The 18342-nt window shown below is 60.7% G+C and overlaps 1 protein-coding gene across 2 annotated transcripts; it reads left to right on the plus strand.

Annotated features, from left to right (window-relative positions):
* The first annotated feature begins 1402 nt into the window (after positions 1–1402).
* On the plus strand, positions 1403–18019 carry IL2RB (interleukin 2 receptor subunit beta). Of its 2 annotated transcripts, none has more exons than XM_036252038.1 (10): positions 1403–1515; positions 4510–4630; positions 5075–5189; positions 5926–6004; positions 8115–8220; positions 9632–9780; positions 11045–11210; positions 12144–12240; positions 13558–13642; positions 16856–18019. In XM_036252038.1, exons 1-10 carry the CDS (start codon positions 1477–1479, stop codon positions 17597–17599), a joined length of 1701 nt encoding a protein of 566 aa, XP_036107931.1. In that variant the 5' UTR covers positions 1403–1476; the 3' UTR covers positions 17600–18019. The 2 variants fall into 2 exon arrangements, with proteins under 2 accessions (XP_036107931.1, XP_036107932.1); XM_036252039.1 differs by having other exon boundaries at positions 1408–1473.
* The last annotated feature ends 323 nt before the right edge of the window (positions 18020–18342 follow it).

The following is an 18342-nucleotide window of genomic DNA, read 5'->3' on the forward strand; positions in this document are numbered from 1 at the left end:
AAAAAAAAATAATTTTTCTTTATTGACCTTAAAGAGAGAGGAAGGGAGAGGGAGAGAGATAGAGACATCGATGAGAGAGAACATCGATTGGCCGCCTCCTGCATGCCCCCCACTGGGGATCGCGCCCACAACCTGGGCATGTGCCCTGACCGGGAATCACACCGGGACCTCTTGGTGCTGGGTCGACGCTCAACCCCTGAGCCACACCGGCCGGGCTGTTAGCCTTCTTGACAGACAGACCCACAGAAATTGTTAGCCTTTTGCTAGCACAGAGAGGCAGGGTCACTGCTCCCAGGCACCTTGGGCCTGGTCTTCCTGCACCGCTCCCGCTCAGGAGCTGGGCTGACCCTCTTCTGGGGGCCTTTCCCTTGCTTTCCTGCTGCCCTGCAGTCAGGGGCTCTGCAGAGCTGCCCGCCCTCCCCTCGCCCTCCCCTTCTTCCCTTCTTCCGAACAGACAGCCACTCACAAGCAGGGCTATTAAAATCCAGAGGAAGGGAGAGAGTGGAGCTGCTTCTTAAAAGTTAATTTTTAACATTTTTTATTTATTACTTTGAGAGAGATCGATTTGTTCCGTGTATTTATGCCTTCATTGGTTGACTCTTGCACATGCCCTGACCGGGGATCGAACCACAACCTCCTAGACTGGGAACGACGCTCTAACCAACTGGGCTGGCCGGCCAGGGCCTGAACTGCCCGTTAGGACTCTGGATGCAACCTCACAGGGTTGCTGGGCCTGGGAAACCATATTAATAAACATGCACTTTTCTAAAGAGGGGTCTGTACATTTTCATCATTTAAAAAATCCCCGAGTTGAGCCCGTTCCCCTCAAAAAAGGAGGGGAAAAAGGCTAAAAACCATGACTTGAGAGGAAGGTTCTAGAATGTTCAATGAGTGACCATCAAACTGTTTGTAAAGCCCCCAAGAGTCACCTGACAATGCTGCAGTGGGTAAGGGGCTTCCTGGGAGCGGAGGGAGGGGGAGGTCACAGAGACGGGTCTGGTGCCAGTCGGAAGGGCAGGGACAGGTTTGTGTACGGCCTGGGTGTCAGAGGGGGTATGTGTGACCAGATGAAGGTGTCAGAGGCTTGAGGTGGCCTGTGTGGGATGGGGTGGGGTGGTGTAGGAGGGAAGAGAAGGGGTTTGCCCCGGCCCCTGTGTGCAGCAAGGTGTCTGTCTAAGAGCATCACCTCCGAACTGACACACACCCCCGCCCGCCCCGCCCCAGCGGAGGAGGAAGATCTTATCAGGGCCCTGCCTTCAGGACTTTCAGGCTTTCTCAGCAGCCCCATCTCCCCGCCCCCCCAGCCTGGCCGTGCCCTCCAGCCTCTGCACAGGAAGTGGGCGGCCCTGGGATTTCAGTCTGCTGCCCCCATCGCCGCAGTCTCCAGAGCCAGCAGGGCCCCGGGGAGATGGCTGAGGTCGCCGCGGCGGAGAGAACCCGAGAGAGCTTGCCGAAGCCCCATGTCTCCCCCAGGTGATGTGCCATCGGCCCTCACTCTGCCCTGCCGGTCCCCAGGTACCAGTGGCTCCCTCGGGGCTCCCGCCCACCGGCCCCAGGGGGGCTGGAAGTGAAGGTCACAGGGATGGCCCCCGGGGGAGGCTCCACTTGGCAAGTGCTGCGGAGGAGGCTTGTGGGGCGAGGGGGGCTGTGAAGTGGGGGTGCTGGGAGGTCTCCGGGGCTCAAGTCTGGATTGGTCCTTTACTTGGCTGTGTGACTGGGCAGGTCAGTAGTGTCTCCTGGCACTCCTGGGGAGAAGGGCCCCCTCTCTGGGGCTGCCGGGAAGGCATGCTGTCTCTCTCCCTGGGGCCCGGGCTCCTGTGCTTACTGCTGGGAGCACTGTGGGATGGGGCTGCTGGGGAGCAGATCCATCCTCAGGCCCCTCCTTCCCCACAGCCGGCGTCCCAGGCCTACTGGGGAGATGCTGCCTGGAGCGAAACAGCAAGAGTGAGCCCTGTGTGAGTGTGTGTGAGAGTGTGTGAGAGTGTGTGTGTGTGTGTGAGTGTGTGTGTCAGTGTGAGAGTGTGTGTGTGTGTGAGTGTGTGAGTGTGAGTGTGTGAGAGTGTGTAAGCGCGTGAGAGTGTGTGTGAGTATGTGAGTGTGAATGTGTGCGTGAGTGTGTAAGTGTGTGAGAGAGTGTGTGAGTGTGTATGTGTGTGAGAGAGTGTGAGTGTGTGTATGTGAGTGTGCGTGAGAGTGTGTGAGTGTGTGTGAGTGTGTGAGAGAGTGTGAGAGAGTGTATGTATGTGAGCGTGAGACAGTGTGTGTGTGAGTGTGTGAGTGTGAGTGAGTTAGTGTGTGAGTGTGTGTGAGAGAGAGGGTGTGTGAGTGTGAGTGTGTGTGAGAGAGAGAGAGTGTGTGTGTGTGTGTGTCAGAGGGGCGAGGGAAGGCAGTCTTCGTCAAGTACAGAGGTCAGTGGCGTTCATCTCTGGCTACTGAGCTCCTGCTTCACACTCTTTCCAGCCCCCCAAACCCCACATTGCACAGTATCTGCCCCTTGGAGCCTCTACCGCACCCGACCGGAGCCTGAACAAGAGGCTCGCTGCTGTGTGCCTCAGTCCCCTCATTTGAGCAAAGAGGTCACAACTGTAGCTGCGCAGAGGGCTGTGGCGGGGAGTGGGTGAGGTAATATATGCAAAGTGCTAACGACAGTGCCGGGCAGTGGGAGCTGCGTATTAGTCACCGTCATCGTGCTCAAACTCCTTGCCATCACCCTCACTGTCGTTATCAGTGGCTTCTTCTAACTTGAAATCAGATGACCTGCTTTGAGTTCAGCCCCTGGGCAGTCTGTGTGTCATTGTTGGCATCTATCAAAAAAAAGCCCATGACACTCGCCTCCCAGGGCTGTGGCGGGGACCTACTGAGTCGGGACCTAATGAGTCAGTCGGTGCGAAGGGCCCTGCAGTCCTGAGGGACTTGTGGGTGTGTGTGCGAACCCTGGACAGAGGTGCCTGGGGCTCCAAGGTCTGACTTGCCCTCCCTGAGGCTGGGCCTCTTCCTTGTTCTGTGCCTGGAGCAGGTTTCTTAAACTGAGACTCAGTTTCCTCTTCTGCATGATGGTGCAGCTCAGACACTGCTAGGAGCGCCCAGCCCCCACCCCTCTGGCACACTCCACTCTCCTGCTCTGTCATGGCGTCTGTCTCTCCTCCTCCTCCTGTGCACTTGGCCCTCTTGCTGTATGTTGCTGTGTCCTTGGGCTCGGGCGGCCGGGAGCTCTAGACCATGCTGCTGGGGCTGTGGTTGGCCCTGACCCTCCTGCAGTCTTGCACGCCTTTGCCCCCACCTCCTCGCACCTGGGGCTCTGTACAGTCTGTCCTGGGGATGGGGTTGCCTGCCTGGCCCCAGGTGACACCCTCCAGGGGATTGACGGTGCCTGTGCCCCAGGGTGGTGATGGAGTGACTAAGGGGAACAGTGGGGCTTGCTGGGAGAGCCCTTTCACTGGGCTCTGTACCCTTTGGGGCCCCAACCCTGTGCCCTGTAATATTTGGAGGGCCCAAAGGGGGCAACCAGCCCTACCCTGGGGAGTTCATCCTTTGGTGGAGATGGTGGGCCGGGCACAGAAGAGCCCACAGGTGCCTCTCTGGGCCACTTTCCACATCAGCCCTCATGCCACCAACTGGCCTGTGCCTCCCTGGGGCAGGGGGCCCATTGGCTTTACCTCTGGGACCAGCGTCTGGGCCGGGCTGGGCCGGGTGAAATGGCGTGAGAGAGCGCGCCTTGGGGCGTGCGTGGGAACTGGATCCCAGCTCTGCCTCTTCTGCACACATGAACTTGGCCGGGTTAACGCCTTAGAGCCTTGCTTTGCTCGTCTGTGTAGGGGGTAGTACAAGCACCCCCAAGCCCCAGCTGCGGGGCAGCTAAGTTGAGCCGGTGCACCAGAGCTCTGGGTGAGCGTCAGCGCTCAGCACGCACCTCGGGTACCGTTAGGAGGTGATCAGCATGTGTTTATTGATCTTGTGAACTGCATCCGTGGGTGGGAAGACACAGAGAAGTCACGGCGGGGGAGGGGGGCCTCCTGGGCTCTGGCAGCCGCCCTGACTCAGGCCCACACCTGCCTCTTGGCAGCTGTGCCTGCTCCCCCTCTGCAGACAGGATCATGAGAGTATCTCCAACAAACGCCCTATGGCTGCGATTGGAGTTTCAGACAGAGCCTGGCCTGTAGCGACCCCTGGACCAGTGGTGGTAGTGTCTCGGGGCAGCAGGGTCGAGAGGAGATGGGCTCCCATCCCAGCTCTGTGCTGGCCTCCCTAGGAGGACGTGAGCACACCTTTCCCTCTCCTGGGCCTCGGTTTCTCCAGTTCTGAACAAGGGGCGGAGCTTACTCAGAGAACACAGCAATGACAACGTGTGGGTCCCTGAGTTCCTGAAGGCAGGGAGTGAGCATGCGTGGGGCAGAGACCAGCAGGTGCAAAGGCCCTGAGGCTGGACAGTGGCATGGTGGAGGGCAGGCCTGCACCCCTGAGCAGGCGGGTGGGTTTTCACCTGTGCTCTCTCCCCTCTTCCTCCCCCAGGGCTCCCTTCCCCGGCTCCCACCTGTGGATGTGATGGCAGCTCCTGCTGTGTCCTGGTGTCTGTCCCTCCTCGTCTTCCTCCTGCCCCTGGCCATCGCTCGGGCATCCACAGCAGTGAATGGTGAGGATCCTGGCATCTGGACAGCTGTGCTTTCCCTTAAGAAGGAGGCCAAGGCCCTTCTAGAGCCCTCCCGGACCCTGCTTCTTGGCAGAAGGCCCCCCGTCCAGGACAGGAGGCAGGGAGGACGAAGGCAGGAGCAGTGGGGCCAGAGATCAGGTGTCCGTCTTCGCCCTCGCCCTCTGTGCGGCCCGCACTGCACCCACATGCCTCTCCAAGCTACTGGCATCTCCTCCCTGCCCTGCCTCAGCCTGCCTGTGGGGACCTTGAGGCTTGGGTTCAATTGTGTCCTCTCTGAAGAGGGCCACTAACCCCTTCTCTGTCTGTCAGGGTTGTTGGGCTCCTGATCTAGTAGGCTGAGGGTGCGGGGAGCAGAGGTGGTGGGGGGGCCCCAGGGGAGGGCAGCGGGCCCCTGCAGGCAGCTCTCACACCTCGTCTTGCTGGCAGACAATTCCCAGCTCACGTGCTTCTATAACTCGAGAGCCAACATCTCCTGTGTCTGGAGCCAGGATGGGGGCCTGCAGGCTGCACCCTGCCGCATCCACGCCCAGCCCAACAGACGGTGAGTGTGGGGCTGGCTGGCCAGCTGCAGTCTCAGGACGGGGGACCTTACAGCCGCTGACGTTGACACTCTTGGAACCCTAACTGACAGACTCCAAGACGTCTGTCCTTTGAGAATCTTGAACTCATGGGACCCACAGGCTCTTGGTATCACAGGCGTCTGGGGCGTGTAGGAGCCAGATATTTCGACTCCTCTGGGTGAGAGTGGGGTGTAGGGGTCCAGGCTGGAGATGAGCTGGACCAGGTAGACTGAGGCTGCACTTGAACTTAGAGGCAAGGGGGGAAGAACAGCGGCTCCCCAAGCTTTGGGAGTAACCTGATTTTGAGAGACCCCTGCAGCAGCTGTGGGGACAGGGGCCTTGGGAGTGGTTGGGGAACTTGGGGACTGGGTGGGAGCTGACGAGGGGACTGCCACATGCAAACATCCTGGTGACAGTGGCAAAGGCCCCCGCGGTGGTGATTCCACGAGGCTCCCAAGGCCCAGTCAAGCCTCGTGGGGAGACTTCGCAGGGCTTTCGGTGCGGAGGCTGTGTCCTGAGCGGGTTTGCTTCTCGGTCACTCTGGCTCTGCGGGCCAGGCTGGGGTGGGGAGTGCTCATGAGCGGAGGTAGAGCAGACAGGGGAACGGGCACCCCGTGCGGTTGGCATAGAGCATCCTCACTGCAGGGGGACCATCCTAAGGGCCGGCTCTGGGGTCCCTAGGCAGGAATTTCTAAGCAGGTTATTTGACTTTGAAAGGTCCTGGAACAAATCCTGCGAGCTGCTCCCAGCGGGGCCGGCATCCTGGTCCTGCAACCTGATCCTTGGAACCCCAGATGTGAGTATCTGTGCTGAGGGGAGCGGGCCAGGGAAAGGGCGGGTGCCACGGGTGTCCTTCTAGAGAGGAGCCGGCCCAGCAAGCTGGGTGGAGTGGGCTGCCCAGGGCGGGACCCAGCAGGAGGGCCTCACGCAGGCCTGCCCCGGTGCTGGATGCAGGAGGCTCGCACCCTGCCTCTGCTCCACTGTCCTCCTCATGCGTAGGGGTCCTGTGACACTTCCGCCCTCCTCCTCAAGTGGGGAGAGCACCCCAGTGCTAGTAATAACCACACAGCGGACTCTGGCGGGGTCTTCCCGAGTGCAGGGTGGTGTGGGGTCGGGTATGTGGATTCCGGAACCGGACGGCCTGGGTTCCGGCCCTGGCCCCACTGTATGCCAGCGGGGTGGCATGGGGCGGCTCCTGTGCCCGTGTCCCCGTCTATAAAATGGGACTGATAATGGCGCCTACCCGCAGGGCTGATCCAAGTGTACAGCACGTGCCGCCGCCCAGAGTAGAGCAAGCCCTGGACGGGACGCAGTGGGTCCCAGGGAGGGGCACAGCTGGGGTTGCAGCCAGGTCTGCCGACCCCAGCCGGCCTTTCGCAGGGCACCGGGCTGCCTCTGGAAGGGCTCGTGGCCGTGTCCGGGTGGCGTGCATCTAATTCTTGCCTGGCAAACTGTCCTTGGCAGTGGCGGGCACCAGGGCCGCCCAGACCCATGTCCAGCCGTCAGGAAGTTATCTGCGTCTCGGAGGCGGGAGGGAGCGGGGACGGGCACGGACCCTGCAGCGGAGGAAGGCGCAGCGTCAGTCCGGTCTGCGCGCAGCAGGTGGTCCGGCTTCCAGTCCTGGTCCCACCTCGCTGTGGCTTTCCTCGCGGGGTGGCCTTAGGCCCGTCCCTAAGCCTCTGTGCTGCAGGACGAGACAGTAATGGTGCCTGGCCCGTGGATGGGGAGAAAATGCAACAAGACAACGTGTGTCAATGGTAGAAGAATGCCTGACACAGGCTCAGTGCTCGGCAGAATGTGTTATTGGCATCTTCACAACCACAATAACAGCAATAATAATAATAATGATAATACTAGTGTCACCTGGGAAAATCTGGCCCCCATGGGAGCTGGAAGAAGGCGCGGGCAGGTCCTTGGGGTACAGAGGGAGGAAGTGTTGCTCCCAGCCCTGGGAACGCTGATGATCAGGCTCGAGTTCGCACATAGTGGGCCTGCAGCAGGTCAGAGGACTGTGCCCTGGGTCCTGGACACACAAAGGGCACCCTGGGCCCAGAGCACAGACCCTAACAGAGCCCGCGCCAGGCCTCCCTTCTGCAGGCTGCCTCTGCACAGGGGGGAGACAGGGGGGGGCACACGCTGCTCACTTGGTAGCCCGCAGTCAGGCACGGCGGGCCGGGCGGGGCTGCAGTCTCTGTGGGACTGTGGACACCGAGCCTAGGTTTGAATCTGGGTTCCCCTGGGGACCAGGTGCGTGACGTTGGGCAAGTCCCTTCACCTGTCCGAGCCTCAGGTGTCTCACCTGCAGGACGGGGCTGGACTGCTGAGAATCAGCCGGAGAAATGGCTGAAGCCCCTGAGCAGTGCCTGCCCACAGATGCTTACTACCTGGCTGTTCCTTCCAGAAAAGTCAGGGGCTGGGGGTGGGAGGGGGGAGGGGAGGCATCACACTTCCACAGGTATAGTTCCAGCCCTGACCCTCTTGGGGACTCATCCGCCTGCACACCTCTTGTGACTGGGAACTCCCTCCCAAGGCAACTCACTTCACTTTAGATCAGGGGTTGACAAACTACTGTAGCCCATGGGCCAAAACCGGGCTGCTGTCCGTTTTTGTAAATAAAGTTTTATTGGCACACGGCCACAACCATTCTCTTACCTGTTGAGTATACAGAGTTGAGCAGTTAAAACAGAGACCCTATCACCTGCCAAGCCAAAAATATCTGTCATCTGACCCTTTGCAGAAAAAGTTTGCCAACCCGACCTTAGACGGTGAGGCTGTGTGGTGGGGCCCCACCTGCACTGCAGTCTCGGCCCCCACTCCTGCCCTCCCCCTCCCCCACCTCATCCTGATGGCCTCCCCTCCCGACCCCAGCGGCTGCCAGCAACATCTCTGACCCCCTTCCCTTGCAGTCTCAGATGCTGACCGCAGCAGACATCCTCTCGTTGGAAGTGATATGCCCCGATGGGGACGGGTGGAGGATGGCCCTGGCCCAGAACTTCAAGCCCTTTGAAAACCGTGAGTGAGAATTCAGGCTGGGGGTGGGTACCTCTTTCTGTTTTCTCTCTGGGATCACACTGTTCCAGTCTCTCCATTAACTTCCACACCTACGTCGGACACGTTCACTGCCGCGACCCTGGGATGAGGTCCCGGCTCCTCACCCTGGCACTCACTCAGGGCCACTTGGGAACCCGGCTTCCTCCTCGTGTGGCCTCTGTTCCTGCCACACCAAAGGCCAGCTCTCCGAACGTGACTTGCCCATCCACGCCTCTGAGCCCTTGTACATGCTGGTCACACGGCCTGGAATGCTCTTCCCACCCGGAAAATTGCCACTCCCCCTTCAAGGCTCCGTGAAGAATCACCTCCTCCAGGAGGCCTTCCCAGACTCTCCCAGCCCTTTGTACCTCCCCTTCCAGGGTGTTTATGTCCTGGGTCATCACTGCCTGACTATGGGTCTGTCTCCCTCACTGGGCTGTGAGTTCCGTGAAGGCAGAGCTTCTGCCTTCCTGTCTCCATTCTGAGTACTCAGCACCAGGTCTAATCTAGCAGGTGCTCTGAGGAGGTCTGTGGAATGACCGAGTGCCTGGCCCCACCCCCGGCCCTTCCTGCCTCCCTCCAGACCTGGAGGCCATCTCTAGGGAAGAGGTGGGGCAGAGGGTAGGATCCAGGCAGGGTTCTAAGTGCAGCCCTGCCTAACTGAGTGTAATCTGACTGGCAGACCACTTGACATGTCTGGGCTCAGTTTCCTCATCTGTAAAATGGGGATAATCAGTTGTCTGCTGCACATGGTTGTTGTAAGGAGTCTATAAGCCAAGACTTAGAAACGGCTTAGCGCCGGCCCAGAAAACATTCGCTTATTGTTTTTCATGGAGTTCTGCCAAGTCTCAGAATTCTAAAACAGATCAATTTAACTTCAGAATCATAAAATTTTCTAGTTATGCAAGATTAATGAGATGAAATGAAATGAATGAGACGGCCCATGTAAAACCCTTAGACCGTTTCTGGGTGCAGAGAAAGGCTGCCCTGGCTCATCCATTCAGCAGATATTTAATTAAGTGCCTATTACGTGCCAGGTGAGGTTTCAGAAACCAAGGACACATTCGAGAACAGAGTCCCTGCCTGTAGCCAGCTCACAGACTGGTGAGGGAGAACGAAAATAAACAAAGAACCCAAACGGCTTCACTATGTCAGGTGGCGAGGGTGCTAGGGAGACAAGTGAAGTGGGTGGGGCACAGGCGGGTGCCTGGGGAGGGCTTCCCTGAGTGGGGACATCCCAATGATGCCCTGTGGGTTTCCGAGGGAAGGGCACGCCAGGAGGGAGGGACAGCAGGTGCAAAGAGGGAGGTGGGAGCATATCTCGGATTTGCCATCTCAGCATCATGATCCAGCACCCCCAAAGCTTGCTCTCCCCTCCTTCCTACTCCTCTAGTTCGCCTGATGGCCCCTAACTCCCTGCAAGTCACCCACATAGGGACCCACAGGTGCAACATAACCTGGAGCGTCTCCCAGTCCTCCCACTACATTAAAACGTACCTGGAGTTCGAGGCCCGGACAAGGTCCCCGGGCCACAGCTGGGAGGTGAGTAGGAGGCCCAGTCCGACCTGCCCTGCTTCCCGCTCCCTGCGCACCCTTCACCTCCCTGTGCACCCTTCCCGCTCCTGCGCCGGTCTCCCTGTGCACCCTTCCCGCTCCCTGTGCACCCTTCACCTCCCTGTGCACCCTTCCTGCTCCCTGTGCCGGTCTCCCTGTGCACCCTTCACCTCGGCTAAGGCACAGCAGCGCCCCGGAGGCCCCTGCCTGCTCCTGCCTCTCCCTCCCTCCACGTGCCCTTGCCGACCTAGGGGTTCCAGCTGGTGGCAGAGTCCAGGGCAAGGTTTACATAGCCAAGAGAGGCGACTTCCCCTGAGATTTCAGGGCCCTGGTACACCACCTTTCTGCTCTTCCCACCAGCGTGGACCAGATCCACAGGGGCTGTGCTTATTCATTCACTCACTCCTGTACTCACTCACTCAGTCACTCACCAAACACGCACTGAATACCTACCACGTGTTGGATGCTGGGGAGAGAGTGGAGGGCCAGACTGGCAGGTTTCCCGCTTCCAGGAAGCTCCCGTGTATGTGTGGGGACAGGCAGGGGAGGCAGACAGTCGGCAAACACAGAAACGGAAGACTATCGGATATTGATAAAAGGGATCAAGAAAATGAAACGCAATACCACTTCTAAGAGGGACTGGGACAGGCTACTTCCCTGGAGAGGTGCCCACGAAAGGCTGCTCTGAGAGCTGAGGGTCAAGGAGGAGCTGGGAGGATTTTCCAAAACGGAGCAAGGGGCCACTGCAAAGGCGGCCCGTGGCCTGGGTGTGGTGGGGACCCGCAGAAGTAAAAGGAGGATGCAGAGATGGGAGAGGTCTGTGGGAAAACCCCTCTCTCTGGTCGTGCAGAGAACAGACTATAGAGAACGTGGTGGAAGCAGGAGACCAGCCTGGGGCCTGAGAGGCGGTGGGAGCCCAGACCCCGAGCAGGGAGCAGAGGAGGGAAGGGAAGGGCCCGGAATGGGTCCTGGAGGTGGAGCCAAGTGCTGGAGGTGGAGCCAGTTGATTGGCAGATGGCTCTGGACGAGGGGATGAAGGAAAGGAAGGGGTTAAGGATGACCCTGGGGTTTGGGCCCAGGCAACTGGGTGGTCAGGGAGCCTTTTCGAAGTTTGGGGTTCGGGTGGAGGGGAGAGGGCACCTAGAGGGGAGAAAGAAAGGCCCTGCTTTGCTCAGCCTCCTGGGTGGCCCTGCCGTGGGAGGTGAGGTGGGCAGTGGGGGCCCCTTTGCTCTGACAGTATTGTCTGCCCCAGGAGGCCTCCCTGCTGACCCTCAAGCAGAACCAGCAGTGGATCTGCCTGGAGACACTCGCTTCAGGCACCCGCTATGAGCTGCAGGTGCGGGTCAGGCCCCAGCGAGGCGCCCACACGGCCTGGAGCCCCTGGAGCCAGCCGCTGGCCTTCAGGACGAGGGCTGAGGGTAAGACGGGCTGACGGGAAGAGGTGGCTGGGTATGGCTCTGGGGACAGCCGGCCGCTGGCCTTCAGGACGAGGGCTGAGGGTAAGACGGGCTGACGGGAAGAGGTGGCTGGGTACGGCTCTGGGGACAGCCGGCCGCTGGCCTTCAGGACGAGGGCTGAGGGTAAGACGGGCTGACGGGAAGAGGTGGCTGGGTACGGCTCTGGGGACAGCCGGCCGCTGGCCTTCAGGACGAGGGCTGAGGGTAAGACGGGCTGACGGGAAGAGGTGGCTGGGTATGGCTCTGGGGACAGCCGGTCGCTGGCCTTCAGGACGAGGGCTGAGGGTAAGACGGAGCTGACGGGAAGAGGTGGCTGGGTACGGCTCTGGGGACAGCCGGTCGCTGGCCTTCAGGACGAGGGCTGAGGGTAAGACGAGCTGACGGGAAGAGGTGGCTGGGTACGGCTCTGGGGACAGCCGGTCGGGAGCCTGGGCCGAGGCCTCAGAGCTCGTCTGTCACCATGAGCTCACTTCACGTGACCCCGCAGTGTGGGCAGCGGGGGCATAATTGTGCCCATTTTCCAGATGGGAACAGGGACGCGGGGAGGGGAGGGGATGGGATTTGCTGGTAGCCTTGTGAGCTGGTGCGGAGGCCAGAGAGGCTTTCACTTTCTCCATCCTGAAATCTCAAACCCCAGGTTCCTTCCAGGGGCGGGGCGGGCTGCTCCACCTCTCAGCCCCCCCTGTGGGTGGGTACCACGACAGCGCTGTGACGGAGGCGCACGGGGCCCCATGTCCGCCTGGCACACAGCAGGCCAGCTGGGATGCGGTGAAGGCCTTGGTCGGAGATCAGCCTGCCCCCAGCACACGTCGGAGGTGGGGGGATGCTGGGGGATCTGGGTGAGCCAGGCACTTCCCTGACCCCGCTCCCTGCTTCTCCACCCACCGTGAGCAGCGCCTTCACTGGGCCACATCATCGTGGGCCTCAGCGGTGCCATTGGCTTCATGATCCTCGTCTACCTGCTGATCAACTGCCGGTACCTCAGGCCATGGTAAGAGGGCTGGCTTCCCCGTCTGTCTTGCCTGCTCCTGCTGACACACACACCTCCTGCCAGGTCACTGTCAGATCTGAGCCCCTGCTCGGACACACTAGTGCTCCCTCTGTCCTCCCAGGAGTCTTCCCTGCCAACACCTGGCCTTTCCCTGTGATCCATCTCCAAAGATGGAACCAGAATGAAGGAACAGGGGAGAGAGAGCCCTAGGGGGCGCCTGGAGCAATACTCTCAGGACTCGGGGGGGTGTGTGTGTGCGCGCTAGCTATTGTGTGTGTAGGTGTTCCTGGCTGTCTGGGTCTGGGCATTCATTCATTTGTTCCTTTATTTCCTGAGCCCAGCTCTGTGCCAGGCATGGCGCTGAGCTCTGGGAACTCAAGGGCTGGCCACAACCCATGGTCCCATCTTCCTAGTGGGAAGGTGGGTACTGGTTAGTCATACGCATACATACTGGCATGCCGTGGTTAGGAAGGGGAAGGAAGGTCCTGGGTGCATTGGAATAGACTACAGGGAGAGGAACCTCAGCTGAGGGGTGGCAGGGGGCGGAGGACTGCCTGGAGGAAGCGATGATTCCCTTGAAATCTGAAGGAGGAGCTCAGGGGGCCTGCAGATGGGGAGAGCAGAGAAAACAGCATGTGCAAAGGCCCTGGGTGGGAAGGAGGGAGGACATTTCAAAAACTGAGCGCGCAGGGAGGTGGTTGTGGCTGGAGACCAGAAGCGGGGGAAGGGCTGGCTTGTGCCTGGGCATGGGGCAGCAGACAGGCTTTCGGGGGTCACGAGGTTGTGGCATACGTTTTAGCACAGATACCTACTGATGGTGGAGCACTCAGCTTGGAATTCGGCCCCCACTCACCTCTCCCCTAACTGGGGGCCCTTGGGCAGTGCACAGCCTGAACCACCGTCCATGACAGCCTGACAAGGAGCCCCGCCATCCAGCCTCTGTCCTGACCCCCTCCTCCTGGTTCGCTCTGCTCCAGCCATCTCTGTCCTCTGGCTCGTGTGGTCCCCACCCCGCACCCCTGTCCCATAGCGCACTGCCGTGTGTCCAGTGCGAGCGGTCATGCTGCACACTTGGTTTGTGTCTGTCTCCTCGTGAGAATGTCAGCTCCTCGAGAGCAGGGACCTTGCATCGGCCGGCCTTGTGTTCCAGCACCCAGCACAATGTCCTCCCTTAGCGGACATTCGATGAACGTTGACCGAATACACGATCGGACATAGAGCGGGTCCGTGCTCTGCCCTCAGGGCTGTGGGCTGATGGCAGAACCCCGTGGCCCCCGCCCTGCTCACCCTCCTCCCCTCGCTCCCTCCCCCGTTCAGGTTGAAGAAGGTCCTGAAGTGTCACATCCCAGATCCCTCGGAGTTCTTTTCACAGCTGAGCTCAGAGCACGGAGGAGATTTCCAGGTAGGAGTGCGGAAGGGGAGGGCAGAAGCGGGCAGCTGACTGGGCGGGCCAGCACGGGGCAGCGGGCCAGCAGGTGGGAGGCGGTACCGGGATAGCGGCTTCTGCACGGAGAGCAGACCGATGCCGCAGGGAGCCGCCTCTGGGGGGCGCGGGCCCCTTCCCCCAGCTCCCCCCGCGTTCTCAGGCTGAATGGCACCTCCCGTCTGAGGCAGGCTGCTGGTTCTCATCCTGGCTCCACCGCCTCCTGCTCCACCGCCTCCTGGCTGTGTGACTGTGGGCAAGTTATAGAACATCTCGGTGCCCAGTTTGCCCACCTGTAAAATGGGGAGGAACATTGTGTTACTATGTGAGGGCCCCGAGAACATTGCCTGGCCCACAGTCATGCTCAAGGCGCCCTCGCGAGGATTCCTGCCACCGGTCTATTGACTGAGCAGGTCTTGGCAAGCAGAGCATGGGCTGGGATTCAGCCCCACCCCCACCCCACCCCAAAACCAAGTGCCCTTGGGCAGTGCAGAGGCAGAGCCACCATGACAGCCCTGACTCGGAGCCCCACCATCTGGCCTCTGGCCTAACTCCCCCCTCCCGGTTCACTCTGCCCTGTGGGGTACACGTTCTCCCCACACCACAGAGAGGGGACCTTTCTGGGTGAATAACGCTCCCTCTGCCCCTGCAGAGAGTCCCCACAATTCATCGCAGACCTCGCAAGTCCTCTGGTCACCTCTGGCCATGAGAAAGGTTCATTTGCAGAGTGCTGGCCTGTACAGGAGTAACTGAGGCCAAAGTTGCCGGCCCCTCCCCCAGTCCACCCACTTCAGGAAGGAGGGGGAATGTGGTGGGTTGCCTCTGCCACCCTCCCCACCCCCTACCGCAGGCTCCCCAGATCTGGGGGGGAGGGGATGAGGTGGGGTGATGGGGGTCAGGAGTGCTGGGGGGCTGAAAGGCCCTGGGTCAGACTCACGAGCTGGCTTTGGAGTCCTCTATCGGGGCCAGTCAGGGCCCCTTCGTCGGAAAACTCTGGGGTATCCCAAAGACTGGGGTATCTTACCTGCAGTGCTCTCAGTGTGGAGGGATGCAGCAACTTAAAACTCCTCCTTCAGCCCTAAAGGAAGTGAGCTTCCCATCAACCAAGGCAGGCAAGCAGGTCTTGCCTATGTGTCAAAACATGGCTGACGGGATCCCCACGCTGGACCCGCGTGGGGCTGGACTAGGTGTGCTCTCAGTCCTCTTCCAGCCTAAAGTCTTTCTGATTCTGTGGGCCTCGGCATTTTGTGGTACAAGTGAGGTCCTTCCTGGAGAGCTACAAACCACCCCAGCTTCCCACGAGATCAGCCCCCGTTAGACACCTGCCCCAGGCCTGATGCAGGGAGGGGTCCCTGGGGACACTAGATGCGGCTGGGGGCTGGGGCTGGTCCAGAGAGACCCCCCACGCTCTGTGTCTGAGTGAGAAGCCTGCTCCTCCCTCTGTCCCGGGATCCCCAGCTGCAAGGCCATAAGCCTGCTGCCCTGTCCATGGGACCCGGGAGTGCACGTGAGTGTGTGCGTGTGTGCGTGCATGGAGGAGGGGCTTCCCTGTGCCCCCAGCTCTGCTGCAGGGCATTGTGGGCGGAGGCCTGGGCCCAGGAAGGGGCTGGTCACACACTCCGAGGGCCCAGGGAGGCCTGGCACCCCAGCACTGGCCGCAGGCCTGGCCTCTGCTCTGGCTGTGCGGCCACCTGGCTCTGCCCTCCACTTCCTCTGTGGACCCACGCGGCCCGCGCTCTGTCCCCTGTCCAGGTTGGCCGCCCTTCCTTGCCATCCTCAGTTTGCCCGAGAGCAGTGGTTCTCGGCCTTCCTGAAGCCGCGGCCCTTTAATACAGCGCCTCATGTTGTGGTGACCCCCAACCTTAAATTATTTTCGTTGCTACTTCATAACTGTAATTTTGTTTCCCGATAATCTTAGGCGACCCCTGTGAAAGGGTCGTTCGACTCCCAAAGGGGTCACGACCCACAGGTTGAGAACCGCTGCCCTAGGGTCTCACTCTCTTGGGTTTTTCTCCTGTAACACAAACTCCTGCTTTGGGGGCGGAGGTAGATTTTGTTGAGTGGTGTGTGGGTGTGTGTGCATGCATGTGTGCATATATATATGTATGGGGTATGAGTGCACATGTGTGTGCCTGTGCATCTGTGTAACACCTGGCTTAGCTCCAGAAACTCGCTCTGGGGGGGAGAAACAGGACATCTCTCTACTGGTCCATTCATTCATCTGAAATACATTGATAGGCCGCCCAGGCTCTTTGCCGGGCACAGGAGTGCAGGGGAGAGCCCATCAGGCCTGGTCTCTGGGCTCTAGGGACTGTGGTCCAGCTGCTAGGGGCTCCCAGGACAGAGAACTATTGGGGTTCTCAAATGCACCCACCCGAGGCCCCCTTCACACCACCCTGAGGGGCCCACCGCCCCCACATCTCTGCTGTACAGCTGCACCCTACCTTCATTTTATCACTTTACAGCTCCCTGCAGGTCCACAGTGAGGAAGCAGGGAAGATACAGCTGACTGCTGTGGAATTGAGGCTCAGAAAGGTGCAGGGACCTGCCCAGGGTCACACAGCTAGTGAGAGGAACCCGGTTTCCCTCCTGCCCAGGGCCCTCTGGGCTCTGCAGCAACTGAGAAATGCTCTGAGGAGCACGCTCCCCTCTCTGTGGAGGGAGGGCGGGCGGAAGGGAGGCACAGGGCACTGGGAGGAATCAGCGAATGGGGGACCCTTAGTTCCCCACCAGAGATGTCTCCATGGCGGTGTGATAGGCAGCCTGGGTCCCAGCTCTAGCGGCTGGCGGGGCGGTCAGAGCCAGGGCCTCTCAGTGCAGTGAACCGGATGCACCCTTGGGATGTCTGCCTCGCACTGGTTGGTTGATTCAACACTCAGGCTGGTCCCCCCGCCCCAGACATTGACATTCTACCCTTTGCTGTCCTCAGTACCTAGACCAGCGCCAGGCTCATAGCAGGTGCTCAGTCGGCGGCCACTCACTGGGCCAGCACATTCCCCGGCACCTGCAGTGAGCTAGGAAGGCCTGCGCTGGGCTGACTGCCCACTGGCTGCGGGGTCTCGGGGAACAGTCAGGGAGGGCTTCCCCGAGGGGCGGCCTGCAGAAGCTTGCTGGAGGAGGAGGAGCTAGGAGTTTTGCTGGGAACCCGGAGGAGGCATCCCACTCACCCTCCCCTGCTCTGTCTCCTGGCAGAAGTGGCTGTCCTCGCCCTTCCCCTCGTCCTCCTTCAGCCCCAGCGGCCCGGCGCCCGACATCTCGCCCCTGGAGGTGCTGGACAGGGGCACGAAGGCCGCGCAGCTGCTCCTGCTGCAGCAGGACAAGGGGCCCTCGCCCTCCCTCGAGACCAGCGGCCACTCGCTGACCAGCTGCTTCACCAACCAAGGCTACTTCTTCTTCCACCTCCCGGACGCGCTGGAGATCGAGGCCTGCCAGGTGTACTTCACCTATGACCCCTGCGCCGAGGAGCCAGATGGGGGTGGGCCCGGGGCGCCCGAGGGGTCTCCCCTCCCGCCCCTGCCCCCTCTGCCAGACGATGACGATGCCTACTGCACCTTTCCCCCCAGGGATGGTCTGCTGCTCTTCTCCCCCAGTCTTCTCGGTGGCTCGAGCCCCCCAAACACTGCCCTGGGGGAGACTGGGGCTGGTGAAGACAGGCTGCCCCCCTCCCTGCAGGAGGGAGTCCCCGAAGACTGGGACCCCCAGCCCCTATGGCCTCCCACCCCGGGAGCCACTGAGCTGGCGGGTTTCCAGTCGCCCCTGGAGGGTGCAGGAGAGGAGGCGCCTGGCCCTGGCCCTGGGGAGGGAGCCAGCTTCCCCTGGGCCAGCTCTCCTGGGCAATGCCAGGGCAGGGCCCCTGCCTCTCGCCTGACCCTGAACACTGATGCCTACCTGTCCCTCCAAGAGCTCCAGGATCAGGACCCAGCTCACTTAGCGTAGACAGACGGCCAGGGTGGAGGCGGTGGCTGTTCACTGTTGCCCCAGGCCCCTGAGGACTCTGTCTTCAGGGCTTGTCCACTGATGAGATACTTGGTGTCCAGCTGCCCCATGGGCATCTTTGCCCAGATGGCCCCCACCAGGCCCTGCACACTTGGTCCTTCACTGCCGAACCTCAGTTGCTGCTCCCTGATCCTACTTACCGCCCACACCAGGAACTGTGGCGGGCGCGCTTGGATTCCCCACCATCAACCACGGGGATAGCCTGGGTTTGCCCCTGAAGCGTGGCTCCACTCCAGGCTCTCCAGGGGTCTGCACCCTGGCCTCCTGCTGGGCTTCCTGCCCAGTCTCACCCCCTCATCTCCCCTCCAGGGGGCAGCCGATTGCTCATCCCCAAACACAAATGTGGCTAATATGGCTGTGCTGTCCTTGTTTCAAATCCTGCCGTGACCCCCACTGTCCTCACTTCTCGGCCTGGCCCTTGCCCTCCAGCCTCACATTGGGCCAGCCCCCTGGAGCCCTCCCAGCAGTCCTCCTGAACCCCTGGAGCTCCCTCTGCCCCCACTGGGCACACGCCGTCCGTCTGCTATGCCTGGAGCGCCCGCTCATTCCACTCAAGCGTCAAACTCCCTTTATCCTTCAAGTGTGGGTGCAGCTCCCCTGGAGGGAAACCTGCCTCCCTGGAGAGTCAGTGCCACAGGGACAAATTCTGAGGGTCACAAGGAGTCTGGATAAAGAGGCCTGTC

Source organism: Molossus molossus, unplaced genomic scaffold (genome assembly GCF_014108415.1).
Source record: "Molossus molossus isolate mMolMol1 unplaced genomic scaffold, mMolMol1.p scaffold_m16_p_10, whole genome shotgun sequence".
In the NCBI taxonomy this organism is placed as follows: Eukaryota; Metazoa; Chordata; class Mammalia; order Chiroptera; family Molossidae; genus Molossus; species Molossus molossus.